We start from the raw sequence: 20,635 nt of genomic DNA on the forward strand, positions 1-20,635 counted from the left end.
ATACGCTTAATAATACGTTTTTAAATTGTAAGACCCAATGAATACGGGGGACAATGCGTATATTATTAAAATTTACATGTTTTTTAAGCAATCAATAATCGCAAATCTCAAAAGTATACATACGTGCATGTATTTTTCTTTTGGGATACCATTTATTGTTTCTATTGAGGGCCTCTCGTATGGTGACATTTTATGTTTAAGAGTACATGCACGGCGTTTTTATTGTCCTTTGTATTATTTAATTTGCAGCTATGTCGCGTGTTTTTCAGTCTGTGAATAAGTATGGCAAAGGATGCATTAAACAATAAAAATGAATAGCTATGTTTTGCTTTCAGTGCAACTCTTTTGCACACATGCCGATAAACAATAGATATGAAAGAGTTTTTAAGAACATTTGCTCACAAAAAATTTTTGACTGAAGAATCATGGCGCTCGACCCAATAAAAGGAGAATTGCGGACCGGTGCAAAACTGAAATGGACGTTCAACTAACCTAAATTAACTGCATTTCATTTCTAAAACCATTCTTTTTAATATTCTTTTTATTTTGCATAGCTAGCCTCATTCTTGTAAAAATATTTTTCAACCATTACTTTGCATTCTCTACGTTTTTTTTAAAAAATGTACTCTTTGATCAACTTTTTTCTAGCACTGGCAGCCGGACTGTCAATGGTGCGTGCCAGCAGCGGCAACCTCCATTTTTACAACTCATTTGTCAAAAGAAACAGCACCAATGACTTGCAGGGATTCAAGGGGGCAATTCTGCTGAAAAACGGAGAGCAGACAACTTGCGAGATAGCGCTAATGCGCAGCACGTACGGTGCGGTATCAGCTAGCTGCCTCGACTACACAGATGACAATGATCAAAGCGTAGATACGAGCACAAACTACGAAGTGGCAATTTCTGCCGGCCTAGTTGGCACATATGGCACCTTCAAGGTCGCAAAGCTAACACCCCATCCGCACTATGACCCAAGCTCTTACGCCAACAACATTGCGGTTATTCAGTTTGACAACGGCGGCCGTGGTGATTTTATAAATTTTATTGCGTCGTGGCGGCCCGATTGGAAGACGCTATACTATGTGCGTCGCACCATGTTTGACGTCGCCAAGGCTGGATGGAACACGCCCGTGACTACCGTATACAACTCGACAGTTGATTCAGGTGACTGCGCAAGAGCATCCGATGTGTTTGCGAGCAACCAGAACAGCTTTTTTTGTAACCAGCTTTCAACGCCCTCCATCTACAACTCAACATGCGCCGTGCCCTATGGATCTATTTATGGCGAAGTCAGTCCAAACCTTGCAATCGCGGCGCTCCACTCCCACAGTGCGTCTACGGTAGCGACGGGTTTTGTGGGACGGCCAAGATATTCAACTATTACACCGTGCTTGCTGACTACATTCACTGGATAATGGGCGTCACGGGCAAGCCAGCCCCCATCTTTCACACAAAAAGCCCCGAGTACAAGGAAATCACCGACAGCAACTATTCAATGGTTATTCCAAGCCGGATTGATACCGAGAAAGTCGGCGTTTACGGCGGCGACATTTACACGGTCAAGCGCAAAGCTGAAACCCCCACAATAAGTCAGTTAATCGAAACCCAAGTAGATAATACAGAATCCTTGCCGCCTACCAGTGTGCCGTCCATGGTCCCCGCTTCGACCAAAACACAATCCAAGCCCGTATTGGCTGTAGTAATTCTGGCTGTAGTCGCCAGTGTCATTGCTGGGTTGGGCTTGGTTGTGTGGCTGATTTTGAGGAAGATGCGTCGAAAAAATATAGCAAAAACTTCTCGGGCGCGCTGGTGGTGGCTTTCCGACCGCAGTAAAATCAACAGTGACAATATAAACATGTACAGCAGACGACCGCTGTCAATTGTGTCTTTTCCTCCTCCCACCCACAGCCGCAGCGAGAGTATCATGGACCTGTCATATTTGCACAAAACCAATTATTATCACTAAGTGTAGCTTTTACAATAGTTTGGACGTGTTTATACTGTAAAAATATAAATGGTAATAGCAGAATAAACATGAACATAAATAAAAATGAGAATGAGAATGTAAATATTATTGAAATTATAAAGATATTGTTGGAATCAGTATTTCGGGTCCTCATATCTACCTTGATAAACTTGATTGTGGTTAGAATAATTATCTGGGCTTAAACCTGACATTCCTGAGAGCGGCAGAAACACTTGAGTTGACATGAGAGAACCATGGCCCGTCGGGGGCTGTTGTATCTGTTGCATTTGCTGCATTTGCTGTAAATACGGGTGCATGTTGGAGCTGTTTATGTAACCAACCTCCGGATTTATAAAGCGAGGATGGGACATTGGCAAGGGTTGGTCCTCGTTGTAGTACTGCTCGTGCAAAGTGTCAGACTTGGACATGGCGATTTTGTGGTTTTCCAGTTTCTTAAAGTTTTTAACAGGAAGGGTGTATTGCGCACGCATAAACGGAGACTCTTCCCTTTTCAACTTGAAGGCAGAAGCAGTAGCAAAAGCAGGAACTAAAGCAGAGGCAGAGGCAGAGGCAGAGGCAGAGGTAAAGGTAGAGGTGGAAGCAGTAGAAATGGCAGTAGTTGGGGTGGGTGCCAAAGCGCGGTATCCAATTTGCTCGCTCAGCATAACTGGTGAGCTGTTGGCGGTCTCAATGGCGGCGTGCTGGATAGTTTGATTGGAAAAATTAGTCATGCACTTGGATATCTCCGGGTTGAGCTCAGGCGTGAGCCCAGAAAAGTTGTCCACAAGCGTGTAAACCGAAGACCTTTTCGGAGAAAAAAGAATGTTTCGTTTTTTCAAAGCCATTGCATTTCTCGGGTTCTGCCCAGCTTTCTTGTCGCTGTTATTGCGAATTCTCTTGTTTGACCTTCCCGGCACGTTTTTAAATCTGCTAGACGTAAGGCTGACCGGGCTGACGTTAGCAGAGTTCAAATTGGATTTGTCGGTCAGAGACTTTACTTGTTTAGTTTTGCTTATTTCGACCAATTCCTTTACGTGCTGGTCAAGGAGCTCGGCTATTTTGGGTGGCGGGGTTTCATGCGTGACAAAACTGGGTATGTTGGTTGTATCCATTGATTCGTGTTTGTCGCAGAGATATGAGTTGACCAGGTTGACCACGCACTTGTCCATGTAGCTGACCATAGCCTTACCGTGCTTTGAAATCATCGCACATATCCAGCGATCAGCCTCAGAGTAGTCGTTTGCAGTGTTGGCCAGCAAAGTAGAGCCCTCCAAGAGTGGTACGCTGTTAGTCTGCTCACACCAGTAGAGCTGCTTGCTGACAGCGTATTTCTGAAGGGCCTTGACTATTGTGTTGTTTTTCGACTCCATGTTGGTTTTCTTTGACCGCTTGATGGTCATCTCGACGAGCTCCTCCGGTGTTGGACGCATGCCCTTGGGTGCCTGGTTCTTGACAAAATATCCAATCTCGTTAAGGTTTTTCAGGGGGACCGTCCACCTGGACCTCGTGTTGATGTGTTTGTTATTCAGTTGGCGCATGGTGAACTTGTTTTTTGTAGCAATCTGAAGGTTACAGAGAAGCTTGAACAAAGACAGGCAGTCCTTTTCGGGACTTGACTCGTTGTCGTGCTCGAGGTAATGAACAATATCGTTTTTTCGAAACTCGTTGAAGCTATAGATGTTGTTGTTTTCAATCTCGTGTTTGAATTTATTCTCGAGGAGCTCGATAAGGTGGATATCGCGGTTATCGAGGTATTGGTGGTTAATGAAGAGCACGCCCCTTTTGATTTTTGTGTAGTTTGCTAGCTCGCAGTAAAACCTGTAGCTGTCCTGTGAGTTCCAGACACCCGGTTTGTCTACGACTATGTGCTGGTTGGCGGTTTTATCATCGATAGTGTCATTGAATGAATTGAAGCTGTTCATTATATGTGTAGTTGAATATAGATATCCTAAAAACTATAATACAAATAATGAATACTAGATTATTATTATAATGTATATGAATTGAAGGTGAAAGTAGGAGAACCGGGTTAATAGGGTAACATTTTTTTTACAATATCATTTACTGGGCACAAGTCACTTTATATATCCAATCTTCCTCTACATGTAGCTTTTGCTCCATTTTTACTTCTCTACTTCTTTTTTGCCTATTTTAAGTACTCTATTCCCAATTTCTTTTTTTCTTTCTTCCTGTCCAATTTTTTATTTTTTATTTCGATATAAAGGGAGGAAAAAAATTCTTGGCAGTATAAAAAGCTATGATTTGATAATAAAGCAAGGGCTGGATTAGCCATTTAAATTGGCTAGCGGTGGAGAAAAATGCATAAAAGCTTGAAATGAAAAATAGATAATAATAAGAGAGCGAAAGAGCGAGAGAATTTGACTAGTATAAAAATATGAAACCCCCAAGATTGTTAGTATTCTTTTTAAACATTTAAAATGTGATTGAGTAAAACTAAAAAATAATATTGTCATAAAAAATTGGCAATGCATAGCCAAGCATGTACAGTATAGCTTAAAAACCCCCAGAGATATTATTGGCGCTGGGCCCGCGTTAATGCACATTGTCAGGCATGTTGGCCATGGCTGTCAAGAATGAAAACTAAATTTCACTAATTAGCACGCCAAAAAAATTATACTATTATTTTTTGGGCAGACAGTTGCAAAAAAATGTGGTCAACCATCTGCCAAGTAAAAGCCAAAGGATTGTTGGTCAGCTAATAGGCAGAGAAAAATGCCTTGGTTTTTGCGTATCGTGTAGCATCCTATCGTTTGGGCGTTGTACCCACATCATTTTATTTTTATTTTGTCACTTTAGCGTTATGCTGTTGTAATCATTTTTTATAAGTGATTTCTGTGTCTCACGTGCTTGTGTCATGCCAAGCAACAGAGATAAGTGACAGTAACATTAGTGAAATAGCAGCGCTAGAGCAGGCCAGCTAACCTACAAGTCATGTATCTGAAATAATAAAATAAAAATAAAAATGGCTAAGCCTCCAGAACAGGTACGACGATCTTCAGCTTTCCGTTGGGCTTGATAAAGGCCTGAGCGCGATTCCTATCATAAGTATCGCGAGGCAAAAAAAAGTTCTTCACAAATACCCTAGACACGCCCACGGGCAAATGGTCAGCAACAGGTACAAAGTGGTTCATATGAGCCTTTTCCTTTGAATTAAATGACGTCGACCTCGTCGAACTGCCAGACGACTGCAAATGCCCAAGCGCCCCACTGTGGGCAAGCGGTTTCCCGCGCTCCCCAATAATAATCATCTGGTCACCAATAAAATCAACGAAAACGCGTTGCCCCGCTTGGGCCACCTTGGGAATAGTGATTTTATACTCGGAGCGCGATGCAAAGTGCGTGTGCTCAGGGAAGTACTCCGTGGGCCGCGGCATCTCGAGATCATCCGGAAGGAACTCGTATTCGGGGTACAGCCGGAAATTCTTCTTCTTGAACCGCTCGTTCGGGTTTGTCGGTTTGGGACAGCTGAGGCAAGGAAGGAATTTGCACCAGGTGCAGCATGGCTCGGCGCGCTTCACCATGCCATCAGGTTTAGTGCCCACTGGGATGGTCGGCCCCACGTGATGGTGGTGATGAGTCGGTGGCGGCAGCGGCTGATGAGGCACAGGTACAACGACAACAGGCGGCGGGCATGGCTGCGGCGGGCATGGTGGCGGTGGACATGGCGTGCAGTGGTTGTCGCATAGCTTTGTCGTAGTCGTCGTAGTCGTAGTTGTTGTTGTTTTCTTGACTTTGCTCTCCTCCTCCCTGCTGCACCCATACGCGGCACCAAACATCGGCTGTGGCCGCGCATGTCCGTCAAAGTGCGACCTCGCATCGGCACGCATTGCCGCCTGCATCCCATTGTGCATTTGTCCGTGGGCATCGAACATCTGCGCAACATTCCCCTCTCTCAGCTGCACATGACCCTGGGGCACTGGCGCCACCTGCGCCGAGCAATCCAACGGTCTGGCGTAAAACGGCTGTTCTGCCTGGTTCCGCGATGGCTGGCGCCATTGATTGTCCGTGGATTTCATCCGCATCATCTCCGAGTCCATATTGGCAAACCCAAAATCAGCATCCCCCACCGTGGTCGTAGCGGATCTCGCCCGCACCCTTCCATTCCCAAACGCAGAGTCCGAAACAGACTCCTCAGTTCTCGCCCGGTACCCGTTATTCCCCTGCTGCACTGCAGCAGACTCTCTCTGATGGCAACATCCATGGCACCCGCATCCCTGGCCCATACCCCGACATACTATGCGGTGCTCGTGGTGGCACATCTCTGCTCCTTTGCGTACATAGTCGTCGCAGATTTCGCAGCCGGCGACGTAGGCGAAATGACGTTGATTCTGCATACTACTGTGGGAGTCTGTTCCGCTGAAGGATGACCGCCGCATGGCTTGTCCGTCATTTTGGCAGAATAAGGGCTTGGGGATGGCTGCGGGGGCAAAGATGCCTGGGTGCTTGTCTTGCTTGAACTCGTTGAGAAACACGTTGCTCGAGCGGCGGTTGAATATATCGTTATGGAAGGTGCTCATCGTGAAAAGAACAAAAATGAGAATAATAAAGGAAAATATAAATAAATACGTAAAAATAAAAATAAAATAAAAAATGAAGAAAAGAATTAAAAAAAGCAACCAATTTTTTTGTCGTTGCTGTCTTTCATCTTTTTAGGGAATGGAGAAACAATTTTTTTATAGCTGCACTATTGCAAAGAAATAAAAATCATCAACAACAATTACTTGTTTTTTATATTTTTGATGGGGGAAGGTAGTGGTTTATGATGCAATGAGTACAGAAAGAACAATCATTGTCACCATTGGCCCTACCCTCCCTCATCTTTCCTAATTAAGTATAGAAAATGAAATGAGCAACCTGACAAGACCTTTTTGAAATGCAAAAGTGAAGCACTCTGGATTTTAAAAAATCTATGCAAGGACAGAAATGATTCAGGTGTAAACAATAAATAAAAAACACTATATTTCGTGATTCAATCACTAATATAACACCAATTAGCTACCAGCCACTATCTCAATAGCGGGACATTCTCCATAAGGCTAAGGAGTGTCAGCTGGATCTTGTATCGCCCAGGGTGTGCACAGTATTGCTTCTTGTAGGTGACTGCAAACAGTATCTGACCATTCAGACCAGCCTCTGTGGATCCGGATCTCACGCACCGACATACTGCTCATGTAGTGGGTGTGAATACTAACCATGTAAGGCTTGTGAGGAGTGTCCGAAATACCACACCCCCTCAAAAAGCCTTTTATCCAGCACACCACTGTGTTTGGCATCGCTGGACCCTTCCCATTCAACTTGAGAAAAACTGGCTCATCTCCCTGCCAGGGAGCATTTTGCCCATGCCAAGCAATGTATATGTGAGATCAATTGCGGCAATGTCACGTGATGGCCTTGATTGTTGATAATTGCGACTCTATGTTGTTATTTGCGGATTCTGATTGTTTAAAGGGGGCTTCTTCATCTCCCTTATAGTGGACTTTTAGGCTTATATTTCAATACATAGTGTGTTGTTATTACAGGTGCCATGTTGTGTGGATCACCAGCAGGACTGCCATACGGAATTCACTGCAGCACACGTCATATTTAGTCCTGCTGGACTCAAACAATACTTGGCCATGAAACTTGCTAGCTCTACTGGAGTATAGTGAAGGGGATTAGAACCCCTGCTTTGGTACCACAAAGCCCATCTGCACCAGGTGCAGGCATAGGCTCAATGGATAGTGTCTGCAATTTTGTGGATGTTGTCCTCAATAATGTTTCTCAGAATATGGTTCTGTAATAATAATACACTATGTATTGAAATATAAGCCTAAAAGTCCACTATAAGGGAGATGAAGAAGCCCCCTTTAAACAATCAGAATCCGCAAATAACAACATAGAGTCGCAATTATCAACAATCAAGGCCATCACGTGACATTGCCGCAATTGATCTCACATATACATTGCTTGGCATGGGCAAAATGCTCCCTGGCAGGGAGATGAGCCAGTTTTTCTCAAGTTGAATGGGAAGGGTCCAGCGATGCCAAACACAGTGGTGTGCTGGATAAAAGGCTTTTTGAGGGGGTGTGGTATTTCGGACACTCCTCACAAGCCTTACATGGTTAGTATTCACACCCACTACATGAGCAGTATGTCGGTGCGTGAGATCCGGATCCACAGAGGCTGGTCTGAATGGTCAGATACTGTTTGCAGTCACCTACAAGAAGCAATACTGTGCACACCCTGGGCGATACAAGATCCAGCTGACACTCCTTAGCCTTATGGAGAATGTCCCGCTATTGAGATAGTGGCTGGTAGCTAATTGGTGTTATATTAGTGATTGAATCACAAAATATATTGTATAGGTTAGCTGAGGCTAGCTATCGAGATAATGGGTACCCATCCACCCACACTTTTAAGCGGCTGTGAGATGAGTTGTTTTGTCAGGGGTAAAGAAGAGACCTCTGATTGATAATATTGTTTGCTTTTCGGATAAGAAAGATAAGATTTGGGCCCTAAATCAGGCGATATGTTACAAAGGGTAAAAATCAAAAGGGATATTTATTTCTTCCAAGAAGAATAATTCCTGGCTGCCCGACAACCATTCCTTATATGCTCTCCCTGGCATATAAACAAGTTAATAATAACTTATCATCATTACTTAATTGCTACGTGCGTAATCAATTAATCTCAGTAAAGCAACATGCAAAGCCATGTGCCTTAACTGGGACATATACCTACTATCTCGATAGTTAACCTCAACTAACCTATACATAAATAGAGGGTCTGTAAATCAGATCAGTATGATTGTAATTAAGTGGACCCATTTCATTTTTCCTGACGTGACGTCAATTCCAAATATATGATTTTGGAATTTTGGTGGCTTTTTTGTTTTGTTTTTTTGCATTTTCGGGAATAGAGCTTCTATTTTATGCAACCTTCAATTTTTTGGCTTATTGTTTATTGTTTATTGTTTATTTGTGGCGGATCTGATCATTCATTCAATCAATCAATCAATTATTTATTCGTTTATTTAAGCAGCATTTGGTTGTTTGTTTCAATAATCAGAGGGTTTGACGAAAAATGAACAATATCATGGGGGTTAGTGTAACAAGTAAGCAAAAAAGATTACTAATGTTTTTTGTCTGTGTATGCTTGAATGGATGAATGAAAATTTTATATTATTTTGGAACAAATTAAATGGAAAATTGGAAAACACCGAACGCCTACCAAACAACACCCTGTCTGTGCGTACTTGGCGCAACATTGCGGAAAAAGTAAAAGTAAAAGAAGAGAAAAAAGGAATATTGCGGATTGAAGACACCAAGTCCGCTCTATATTTTTTCCGCCTTTTTCTTCTCAAGCACAGCCGTTCGATTCAATTCAATTCAATTCAATTCAATTCAATTCAATTCAATTCAATTCAATTCAATTCAATTCAATTCAATTCATTTTATTTTAATTCAATTTATTTATTTATTAACTTTATTAGTATGACACATGTCCTTGCTACAGCGACACAGGCAATGGCAGCGGTCACAAGCACGGTAGGGGCGTCACTCGTAGCCGCCGCAGCCACCACAGCCGCACACATGCTCCAGCGGCGCGACGACGACGACGACGATACGTCAACACTCAGCGAAATCAACATTGACGCAACGTTCCTGTTCGACTGGGGCAATGCACCAGGCACCGGGCCATACTTCTCAGCCAACAACATCGACGCAGCAACGCAAATAACATCAGCAGCAATGATGGGCAGCATCTGCCTCCTGGTATTCTCCTGGCTACGCTACCGCACCCCCGAGCTATACTCACACCGCCTGCGGCTGCGGCTCATGCGGCCACCAAATATTCCACACACGCTGTTCGGGTGGGTATACCCATTGGTGACAATGAGCGACCGCCACGTTCTGGAGACCATCGGATTGGACGCATTACTGTACTTCCGCGCCTACCGTATGTTCATCTACATGTTCGCGTGGATGTCCGCCTTTGGCATGGCTGTACTCTACCCGGTCAACTACTTATGGGGCCGCGAGCAGCCGGACAACCTGCCCCACACGGTCTTTGACTCGCCACTGGCGCACGTCGCCGACCTCGGTGGCCGGTACTCCGCCGCCCACGTCGTGGGCGCATACGTGTTCGCCCTCATGCTGTTCTTCCACATCGACCGCTTCGCCCTGCACACGATCTCCATGCGCTGGCACTTTCTGCTTCTAACGCGCCGGTCGGCCACCGCGCGCACCCTACTGGTAACCCATTTGCCGCGCGAACTCCGCTCCGAGCCAGCACTGCACCGCTTTATCGCTGGCATGCAAATCGGCCCAGTCGGCTGCGTACAATTGGCGCCGGCAGACGGCAAACTGGACGATGCGCTGCAGCAACGGATGCGTGCGCTGGTCAGGCTAGAGCAGGCATACGCCAAAGTGCTCGGCAACCCTTGCCGCGCTCGCTCGTACGACCCTGAGCTGCTCAAGCGCCTGGCTTTGACCGACTCGCCTGAGGCCCGTGCGCTGGAGGAGCAGCTGCTGCGTCGCTGGGCGCGCCGATCATGCCGCCGCACGTGCAGCCGCCGCCGCCACTGGCCCAGAGGCAGCGCCAATGGGGGGGAGGATGAGGGAGATGGAGATCGTGGAAGCCCGGTGGGCCGGCCGCGCACCATGGTGTTTTCGGGATGGACCGTCCGGCGCGTCGACGCCATTGACCACTGGCGCCAGCAGCTGGCGGCCGCCGACCGGCAGCTCAGCCAAGCCCAGAAGCAGCAACAGCCTGATCTCACCACCGGCAGCAGTGGCAGGGGTACCGTCGCCTTTGTCACGATGCAGCGATCCATTGACGCACACATCCTCAGCCAACTCAGCGTCCACGCACGACCCAACACTTGCAAGCTGCGAATGGCGCCAGAGCCGCGGTCAATCGTCTGGCACAACGCTGGCAAACCCTACTCCAAGAAAATGCTGCGATACTGGGCGGGCCTCCTCATGACCCTCGCACTGCTCCTGCTCTGGTGCGTCCCCGTAGTGCTGATATCCACTCTGATCTCGCTGCGCTTTCTGGTGACGCGGTTCCCTGGCCTTGCCGCTGCTGTGCGCGCGAGCAAGTTTGTGCGCTCGCTGCTCAGCTACACGCTTCCGTCGCTGATCCTGACAATCTTCATGACAGTCCTTCCGCGCCTGCTCTGGGGCTTTGTCCTTGCTGGCGGTGATCGGGCATTTGCTGTTGCCGATAAAAACATGTTCATCCGGCATCTTTACTTCCTCGTAATCTATATTGTCATCATCTTCGGCATGTCCGGATCCGTCTGGTCATCGGTCTACCGCATGTTCACTGATTTCGGCGGCTTTTGGAAGCAGCTCGTGCGCGCACTGCCGCAGATGGCCACTTGGTACTGCGTCTATGTTATGCTCTATGGTGCCGGGTACCAGGTGATGAAGCTCTTGCATCTCAAATCCGTCTGCCGCTACTTATTCCTCCAGGCACGTGCCCGTACGCCCAGAGACTATATGCGCGCCATCTCCCCTGTGTTCATCGACTGGGGCACATTCCAACCCTACACCGTGCTATTCTTCTTCATCGGCATTCTCTACGCGCAGCTCCAGCCTTTGCTCTTGCCAATGACCACCCTGTACTACGTCGTTGGCCTGTTTGTCATGAAGTACATGTGCGTGTACGCCTGGTACTTCCGCCAACAAATGGCTGGCTCCTTGTGGCCGATGATCGTGCGTCGTATGGTTGTGTGCATTATGGCGTATCAGGCTCTGACCACGGCTATTTTTGCCTCTAACAGTAACCATTGGTTTGTCGCTCCGATGATGGTGCCGATGCTGTTTACGTGGTATTACTTTTGGGTTAGGTGCCGGTACTTGAAGGAGCTGGCGCTGTCGCCGCCGCTGCAGCTGATGCAGGAGGCGGAGAGGAGACGGGGGGTGGGTTTGGCCGCAGAGAAGAAGAAAAGCGAGGAGCAGGGAGGGCGCAGCAGCGCTAGCCATGTCAGCCTGAGTGACCTCACAAATCCCAGCATTGATACCAGGTCCAAGCCCACGCCACCATTGCCACCACAGCCGGTGTCGCCCACTAACAGCGATCAAGTGTTGATAGCTAAGCCACAGATCACCCATCATTTCTCTCCCCCCCGGCTGCTCGCAGCCCTGCGCACTGCGCTGCTCCATCCGATCCAAGCGCTCATCAGCACCGTCTCCTTCTCCCTTGTCTGGCTCGAAGGCGACCCGGCCGAGCCTCTCTGGGCATTCATCGACGACTATGCGTTCCCCGAACGCGTCGACCCACAGGCCACCCAGCATCCGGCTGGCGGCTCTTCTGAGGGTCCTAATATGCCGAAGGAGCAGCCGGGATCGCTTGTGGAGATCTTTACGGATGCTGCTAAGGGACTGCCCCGGGGGTTGAGGAATATTGCTCACGAGATGTTTGTTAGATTCGAGATTCCACGTGCGCAGCTGGATTGCTCAGAGGTCACGCATCCGGCGGCTGCAAATGTGGAGAGCGCGGATGACTATACGGCGAGGGAGGCTGAGCGCAGGAGGAGGAGGAAGCAGAGGGAGGACAGCGATGAGGTTGGTAAGGAGTCGGGAGATACTCGGGTCGTGCCGACTTCCATGACCCACTCAACATCCGACGCTGCATCACTGCTGCTGGACCAGCAGAAGAGTAACCCCCCACCACCAGATAGCGCCCAACAGCACAGCATCAACACGGACTTTAGTCTTGCGCCAGCCACCAGTCCCACCGATCCACTACCAACCTACCCACCGACCAGCAACCTCCACACTCTCCAACAAACACAGTCGCAGCAGCTGCAGCAGTACCAGCAGTACCAAATGCACAGCAGCGAGCTCCCCTACGGCACCCAAATGAACCGCAAATACACGGATTTCGCCCAACCAAACAGCTCCTTCGCCGCAGGTATTCTGGACTCTACCAACTTTACTTACCAACACCCGGGATTCCACGGAAACCTCCCCTCGTTGTGGCTGCCGGTACAGCAGTTGCGGAAACGCGTGGAACTGCGGAAAACAACTAGACAGAGGATCCGCCAGGCACGCTGGGCTGTGGAGGACCTGGTCGAGGATAATATATTGGGCGAACGTGCAGCAGAGAAAATACACCAGACTGGGATGAACCTCAGACAACGGATGCGCAAGGATCCAGCGGATACGCAGAATTCATCCCAAAAGGCTGAGGAAACCAAAAGCTCGTCGGAATCAGTGCCTTTTGCGCCTGCGCCGGAGAATATTTCCTTACAGGACGTGCACCGTAGGATGGATAATCTGCGTGTTGAACGGAATTGCTCTTTGCTGGGGATTGATCCCAAAGTAATGCGCTTGTGGGATCCAACGGGTTTGCATCGCGGATGTGCGGTGCCTGAGAGTTTAGACAGCTCAATGAGGGATACTACTGATGGTAGTGCGATGGCTGAAGAGCAAGCGGAGGAGATGCTGCACGAAGAGGAGAGTGGAAGTGAGTCGGATAATACTGATGGTGGTGAAATCTCATTACACAGAGTATAGTCTTTTCTTTCTTTTATCATTATTATGTAATTAATGTATTGCTTAGTAATTATATTTAATTGCAATAATTATAGATATTGCGCCACTTTAAAATATAACAAAAGTCGGGGGCTGTTGCTGCTTTGTAGAGAAGAGGCGGTGGTGTAGTGAACATGTATTGTTTGTTTGCAACTTTTTGTTATAATTTGTTTTTGTTAAAATCAAAAATTGTTCATCTCATTTAGAAAAATACAAATCCGCTCCATCCACCAAAAAATTTGCTTTCTATAAATTCAACTATTTTTTCTCTCATATTTTTCAATAAAATTTATTTTGTTTCCTTTTTTTGCTTTTTTTGCTGTTGTCACAGGCAAACTGTCTTTTGTCGTGCTCTATAAAAATGTGGGTCTAAATCGATATATTCAAGTCTTTTAAAAATCACTTACTTAACTGAAAAAGGGGGCAGCGCTGTGTGGGCAGCGCTGTAAACATCATGGTGTTCCTTGATGTCAGCCAGCAATAACAGAAATGTGTATAGTGGCCATGAGGGCAATCTTGATTCTTGAAAAGGGAAGATAGTGGCTTGAAATGTGTGTTGGGCACCACATCACTCCCTACGAGACTGGTCGCTAATCTTGTCCCAGTACTCCTGAATCAGATCCAGTGAGTCAAAGTTGCTTGTCGGCTCCCAGGTGCTGTCGCCATCAAGCCAGTCAACTAAGTAGCGGATACCACCACGTGTGTTCTTGTGCCTGGTGATAGCTAACACCTCGGCATGAGTCTCATCAAAGTCGGGTGCTGATGCAAGAGGAATAAGCTGTGACGTCGTATAATTGCGCGGCAGTGGTTCACGTGTCATATCCTCCAATTTGTAGGTGCCAGGTGCTATTATAGCGACAATGCAGTAAGGACCAGTATGCTTGGCCTCAAGTTTGTGCATGCGCTCGCCACGGATAAGGACTGCTGCTCCAACCTCAAACTCCATTATCTTGTGCCTGTTCTTGAATCGTGCAGTTTGCTTGTCATTGGTGACAGCTGTGCGCTGTGCCACTGTTGTAAAGAGAGTGCCTCGCATGCTGAGTGCACGTTCACGTAGCTGCTCGATCTGTTCAGTGGTTGCCTCCACATCCAGCAGCTCTTCGTCAGTGTGGTCGGCAAGCATGTTTGGCTCACGCCCAAACATGGCAAAGAAAGGTGTAAAGCCATGACGTGCAGAAATCTTGGTGTTCATTGCATATTGTGCGAAAGGAACACAGCGGTCCCATGTCGCCTTGCGTCCTGCCACTAGCTTGCTGATAACCTGGCTGGCCGTCTGCACTGTACGCTCAGCAGCACCATTGGCACGTGGATGGTATGCTGTAATCAGACGATGGTCGATGCCAGATGCTTGTGTAAGGTGCTTGGCAATTCGGTTAACAAACTCGCCACCATTGTCTGACTGAATGATCTTGGGGAAGCCAAAATTGCCGAAAATGCGCGTCCAGAGTGCTGCAATGGTCTTAGCTTGCTTGTCTGGGATAGCCTCTAAATACACAAATCGTGTGTGAATGTCAATCAACACATGTAGGTAATTGTTGCCATTGCTGGATGTCGGGAATGGTCCTGCCAGGTCGACGGCAACATGTTGGAATGGTGTATCCGACGAAATGGTCTGCAGTTGATGGTGCACAACTGGTGTGTTGTTGTGCCTCTGACAGACAACACAAGTGGCAATGTAGTTGGCAATATCCTTGCGCATACCTGGCCAAGTGTGACCAGCAGCATGTAATGCACCTGCGACAGCTTTAATGACAAAGTGCCCCTGCAGGTGTTGCTTCTTGACCAGGTTGATGCGCTGGGTGGGGTCATCGATTAATACTTGCAAGGCATGCGCGGCTGCAACCGGCATGTCTTCACCCCCCACAAGTGCATTGTACACACGAGAGAGATGGTCAGGGAGGATGTTGTCAACTCCTGGGCGATGCACAACTGCAAAATCGTAGGATGAAAGCTCCTCAAACCAGCCGATCAACATGGCATTCAGATGATCCTGGGAGTGCATGTAGGTCAGCGCCTTGTGATCTGTAAAAAGTGTGAAGTGCCGACCGTAAAGGTATTGATGGAAGCTGCGTAGTGCATAGACAATTCCCAGCAGCTCGCGCTTGGTAGCTGAATAATTACGCTCAGCGCGGTTGAGCGAACGTGAGACACATGAGAGATAATGATGAACACCATTTGCATCCACCTGGTAGAGCACTGCACCGATGCCAGTGTTGGACGCATCTGTTGCCACTTGGAAAGGCAGATCATCATTAGGGAATGACAGTGAAAGCGCATGTGCAATGGCCTGTTGCAGATCACCCAGTGCTTCTGTGTGCCTATCCGTCCAGGCTGCAGTGAGGTTGTCTGCATTGCGAAGTGCATCGAGTGGTGCTGTGACCATGGACATAATTGGTATATGCTCGCGCAGGTAGTTTGCAACACCCAGGATATGCTGAAGCTCCTTAATCGTGTGTGGGATGGTCCATGATTCCACCTGCACTAGGCGCTCTGGATCCATTTGTTTGCCGCTTGGTGTGATCATGAAACCCAACAGCCGAATACGTGCTGACATAAAATGACACTTGCCAGGATTCACAACAAGGCAGTTTGCCGTGAGAATTTGCAGCACCTGCACAACATGTTTTCTGTGCTCCTCAACTGACCGTGAGTAGATGACAATGTCGTCGATGTAGCAGAGCGCGAATGGCATGCGCCCAAAGAGTTGCTGCATCACACGTTGGAAAACTGATGGCAGTGTCTTCAGACCAAATGGTGCCCGGCGGAACACATACTGTGTGTTATTCCATGTAAACGCCGTTTTGTACTGGTCCTCTGGCGCTATGGGAAACCGGTGGAATGCTGACTTGAGGTCGATTGTCGAAAAGACGGTTGCACCTGCAAGCGCGGCAAAGATGTCGCTGATCAGCGGGATGGGATAAAGATCTGGCTCCAATATAGCATTCAGCTGCCTAAAATCATGGCAAATTCGATGGAGTGTTTTATTACCGCTGGCATCCTTCTTCGGAATTGGGAACATCGGTGTGTTGAACACCGACAGCATTGGCGCCGTCTCAATAGTGCCTGTCTCGAGCCACTCGGTGATCTGTGCGTCAACAACAGGGCGTGCTGCATTGGCCAAAGGGTACTGTCGTTTGAATACAGTCTTCCCCGGCTGTGTGGGCAGGCGCACAAGTGCCTCTGGAACTGGACAGGCTGCGTCCGCCGGAGTAGCTTGATTCGCAGCAAGCAGCGGCTCAATCACAGTCATTAATTTTGCACGTGGACCGTCAAAAGTGGTGTCGCACTCATCGTGTATGAGTGATGGTATTGGCGTCTCCATAATCACTGTTGGTGCAAAGGCGTCAACGAGCTTGAAAGGCACATTGGCCAACTGTATACCAATCCGTGCAAACAGCGGGCGTCCAATGGTGATCTGGTATTTCGCGCTTGAAGGGGCAACAAAGCATGAAACCATCTCATCCATTTGGCCACACTGCAGGCGCAGTGGCACCGTCATCCTGTCGACCAGGGATGGCTTCTCGCCAAAACCGGTGACCTGTAGCATGGCTGGTAGGGTTGCGATCCCATGGTGTGCTACAAACTCTTGGCAGAGGAGCACTGTGTCAGCCCCACTGTCAATCAACGCCATCGCGACCTGCCCGTCGATGTACAACGGTGCTAGAGGTGGATCGGCGTCCACCGGTGGCTGATTAGCCCCGGTTACATGCGTCAACCTGACATTGGCTGACTGCACTTTCGTCGGGCATCTGGATGCAAAATGTCCGACCTGGTGACACTTGAAGCAGGTCACACTTGTTGAGCCGTTAGTCATGGCTCCACCCGTCGTGGGCTTGGTTGTCGACACTGTCGCTACTTGCTGCTTCTGAGCATTGCAATCAGTGGAATTGTGTGTATGTGAGCGATGGAATTCACACCATTTGTTGGTTGCCTCCTTGCTCTTGCTGGCATTATTGCCATTACTGGCCCGGCCTACTGCACCACTAGCTCGGTTAGCAGTCTTGGTGTAGGGCATGTGTGCCACTCGTGCAGACTCAAGGAAAGACAGGAGGTCTCTTGGTGTGTACTCCACCTCTGGCAGGTGAAGTTCGACATAGTCCTGAACCTCGGCGGGCAGTTTCCCCAGCATCGTCCAAAACATAAATTCAACCTCGGAACCCTTTGCCATGAAGCGGCGGTGTAGTACCAGCTGGCGCTTCATGCACTGGAGGGGCGTTTCACCCTCATCAATCGTCAGTTCGCTGAGCTGGCGTGCCTGCCTGGCACGATACTGAATACCCAGGTAGTGTACTTCTATCTTACCACGGGCTATGTCCCAGTCATCGATCTTGCTACAGTGGTCGGTGAAGAATTCAAGCAGTTCACCGCCGACATTAACCATAAAGTGCCCACCCCATTCTCCAGGGCCCATCTTAATGGCATTGAGCGCATTTTCGAAATGCACAAGGAAATCGGCAAGCTCCATCATCGACTTGTCATTCACACCAAATGTGGGGAACACAATCTTAGGTTGGCTTCGAGGGAGTGCTGACTCAGTGGGGGGCTGCTACGGCTTGGTTCACTAGGGAGGAACAATGGGTGTACTTTCTTGTAGTTAAGGTAAATTTCCACTTGCTCCTCAACCTTCTCGCGCGACCTAATCGTCGTCGTAAAACAGTCCATTAGGTCTGCAATCTCGTCTGGGTTGGTTTGCATCAGGCTCTCGACCAGCCTGGTTCGCTGAACACGTCTCCACCATACCTGCAGGAAGTTGTCCATTACGCGGTAAATATCTTCGTCGTTGTACGCGTCATAATTCCCTTGAAGTATCGGATCCTCAAAGACGGTAAATGCAGTAAAGTTGTCTTCCAGGCCCAGGTTGTAGGGGAGTCCTGGAGAGCGGCGTCTAAGTGCCATAGTTTCTGGTGTTGTTTTCTTTATAGATGATGAGTGGCACGTCTGCCGAAATATAAACTTGCAAGTTTTGAAATAAAATAAAATAAAATTGGTTTTTACACCTCACAAAAAAAAATATGTCGTGCTCTATAAAAATGTGGGTCTAAATCGATATATTCAAGTCTTTTAAAAATCACTTACTTAACTGAAAAAGGGGGCAGCGCTGTGTGGGCAGCGCTGTAAACATCATGGTGTTCCTTGATGTCAGCCAGCAATAACAGAAATGTGTATAGTGGCCATGAGGGCAATCTTGATTCTTGAAAAGGGAAGATAGTGGCTTGAAATGTGTGTTGGGCACCACATCTTTTGCATCTTTCATTTTGGCCGAAGTTCCTGAACCTACCAGAGTCACTACCAACAGCTCTGCAAACAGCCCCGATAGAAACTCTGGCAAATAGTCCTGTCATAATTTGCTTAGAAGATGCCATTCATATAGATCACCGTTAATACTAGATATAATGTGTATTGAAATATTGTGAATTGTAAACAATATACATTTTTTTAGACAGCAACACCGAGTCAATAAAACAAAAGTTTTAAATACTGCTAATTAAATAAATAAGAAAAACACGAGATGTAGACGCCACAAAGCCCAAGTTTTGTCACGTAAGCATCACCCTGGAATAAGAGCAAAACAACTTTTTTGGGGCCAGGATGGATATATTTATTAAAACATTTATGTGGGCTCGGATTGAATGAAAATTGAATATTATTGCTGAACGAATTAAGTAAAAAAACATGAATACACTGAACGAATACCCAAACGACACCCTCTTGTGGAGACCAAATATAAACCTATGAGCCTAGACGAGTTATTTTAAAAATTATCTAGCCCCAGCAATGCGAATGGCGGGTCCAGTGCTGCCTTGCGACTGCTCCTTTTCCACCCATTCAACAAAGTTAAACCTCCAGAATTGGGCGAGATTAAAGGCAGCCACTGGTAATAATTCTTATCTCCAGAGCCATGATGACAAGCGCCACTGCTCTAAAGTTTAAGAGGTTATCTCCCCACTGCCGCGCTATATGGGGGTACGGCTGCTGCCCTCGCATCTCTGCTGCGATCTGTTGTCTGTGGCTGTCACATACACCAACACCTCCTCTTGGGCGTAATCTCTGCATTAATGTGGGCTTGGGTTGTTATTTTGTACTTTGTACTTTGTAAATAAAAGAATATAGAGTTTATAGTAAAGGTAAAAAAGCTGACTGCATTCTATGCTAAGCAAGCAAAAATAAAAATAGAAAATAGAAAAGCCGATTTCATTTATAATATAACTAATGTGATAGTAAGAGGAGGGAAATGTAACCAAATTAAAATATACATGCCTCAAAATAGTTTTGTTCCTTTTACTCTTATCCACTTTTTAATTATTATTATTATTATTATTTAGTTGACCATATATTTAAGATATTTTATACACAAGCTTTATAACATATTATTAATCGCATGGCAATACCTGCCTTTCTCTATGCCCACGCGGACGTAATGCTAGACGCACCGGTGACTGAAGCCTCCGCTTACCAACTAACGCGTTCTGTTTTTTTTCCTGGTGCAAGCTGCCATCAAACAGGCTGTTCGGTGCAGTTTGTTTGGCAAACTTTGCGTTCTTATTAAACAATTTCAACAGTCAGTCAACGGAATCGATTACAGCGTTGGCAGCCGTTTTCTTTCTGACTGGGTTCTTGCTTGCGACCCAGTCCAACATGTATAAAAACTAGCAATTTTGTATGTTCCATTATGCATGCCACACGCGCCTATCGAACAAGCCAGTACTTAAGCAACCACCCTCTGTCTGCCACCATCTTGAGCATAGCCCTATAGATGTACTCTGCGTGGTGTGTGCTTGGTCAACCTGTTCGAAAATCAATACAAGGTTTTGTAAGCAATTTATTCATGCTCAAAGGGTTCAGGTTGCTTAGACCATTGCACCAGCGCCAGCTAACCAATGAAGAGTTTGTTGATTCGGAGCAACAAGCCGTTCTCCTTTCTCAATTTGACGACAATCGATTGGACCCAACTAAAAAGTAAGTAAAATTCACTCTTCAAATTCACACCATCCCAATCCAACTTATTTACAACAAATACCAGGCACTAAAAACCAATTTTACAATAATTCTTATTCAATTTCAATCAACATAGGTTTTTCATTCTGTGCTATTTGCTTGCGACCGAGTGGAAGGGGCCGGCACT

At 47.1% G+C, this 20,635-nt stretch overlaps 4 protein-coding genes across 4 annotated transcripts; 2 read left to right on the forward strand and 2 right to left on the reverse strand.

Annotated features, from left to right (window-relative positions):
- Positions 1 to 408: 408 nt before the first annotated feature.
- Positions 409 to 2,027, forward strand: BX661DRAFT_186567 (uncharacterized protein). The gene is made up of 2 exons (XM_051537050.1): positions 409 to 1,387; positions 1,459 to 2,027. Exons 1-2 carry the CDS (start codon positions 621 to 623, stop codon positions 1,964 to 1,966), a joined length of 1,275 nt encoding a protein of 424 aa, XP_051389635.1. The 5' UTR covers positions 409 to 620; the 3' UTR covers positions 1,967 to 2,027.
- Positions 2,028 to 2,094: 67 nt separating this feature from the next.
- On the reverse strand, positions 2,095 to 3,068 carry BX661DRAFT_186569 (uncharacterized protein). The gene is given in 2 exon segments (XM_051537051.1): positions 2,095 to 2,500; positions 2,513 to 3,068. The coding sequence occupies 2 exon segments, from the start codon at positions 2,809 to 2,811 to the stop codon at positions 2,101 to 2,103; spliced, it is 699 nt and encodes a 232-aa protein (XP_051389636.1). The 5' UTR covers positions 2,812 to 3,068; the 3' UTR covers positions 2,095 to 2,100.
- A 1,707-nt stretch (positions 3,069 to 4,775) lies between these two features.
- Positions 4,776 to 6,585, reverse strand: BX661DRAFT_186570 (uncharacterized protein). Its single transcript, XM_051537052.1, has one exon. The coding sequence runs from the start codon at positions 6,502 to 6,504 to the stop codon at positions 4,954 to 4,956; it is 1,551 nt and encodes a 516-aa protein (XP_051389637.1). The 5' UTR covers positions 6,505 to 6,585; the 3' UTR covers positions 4,776 to 4,953.
- A 2,754-nt stretch (positions 6,586 to 9,339) lies between these two features.
- On the forward strand, positions 9,340 to 13,546 carry BX661DRAFT_186573 (uncharacterized protein). The gene has a single exon (XM_051537053.1). The coding sequence runs from the start codon at positions 9,460 to 9,462 to the stop codon at positions 13,492 to 13,494; it is 4,035 nt and encodes a 1,344-aa protein (XP_051389638.1). The 5' UTR covers positions 9,340 to 9,459; the 3' UTR covers positions 13,495 to 13,546.
- Positions 13,547 to 20,635: the final 7,089 nt, after the last annotated feature.

This window comes from Kickxella alabastrina (assembly GCF_025024165.1).
Source record: "Kickxella alabastrina strain RSA 675 chromosome Unknown BX661scaffold_22, whole genome shotgun sequence".
NCBI lineage: Eukaryota > Fungi > Kickxellomycota > Kickxellomycetes > Kickxellales > Kickxellaceae > Kickxella > Kickxella alabastrina.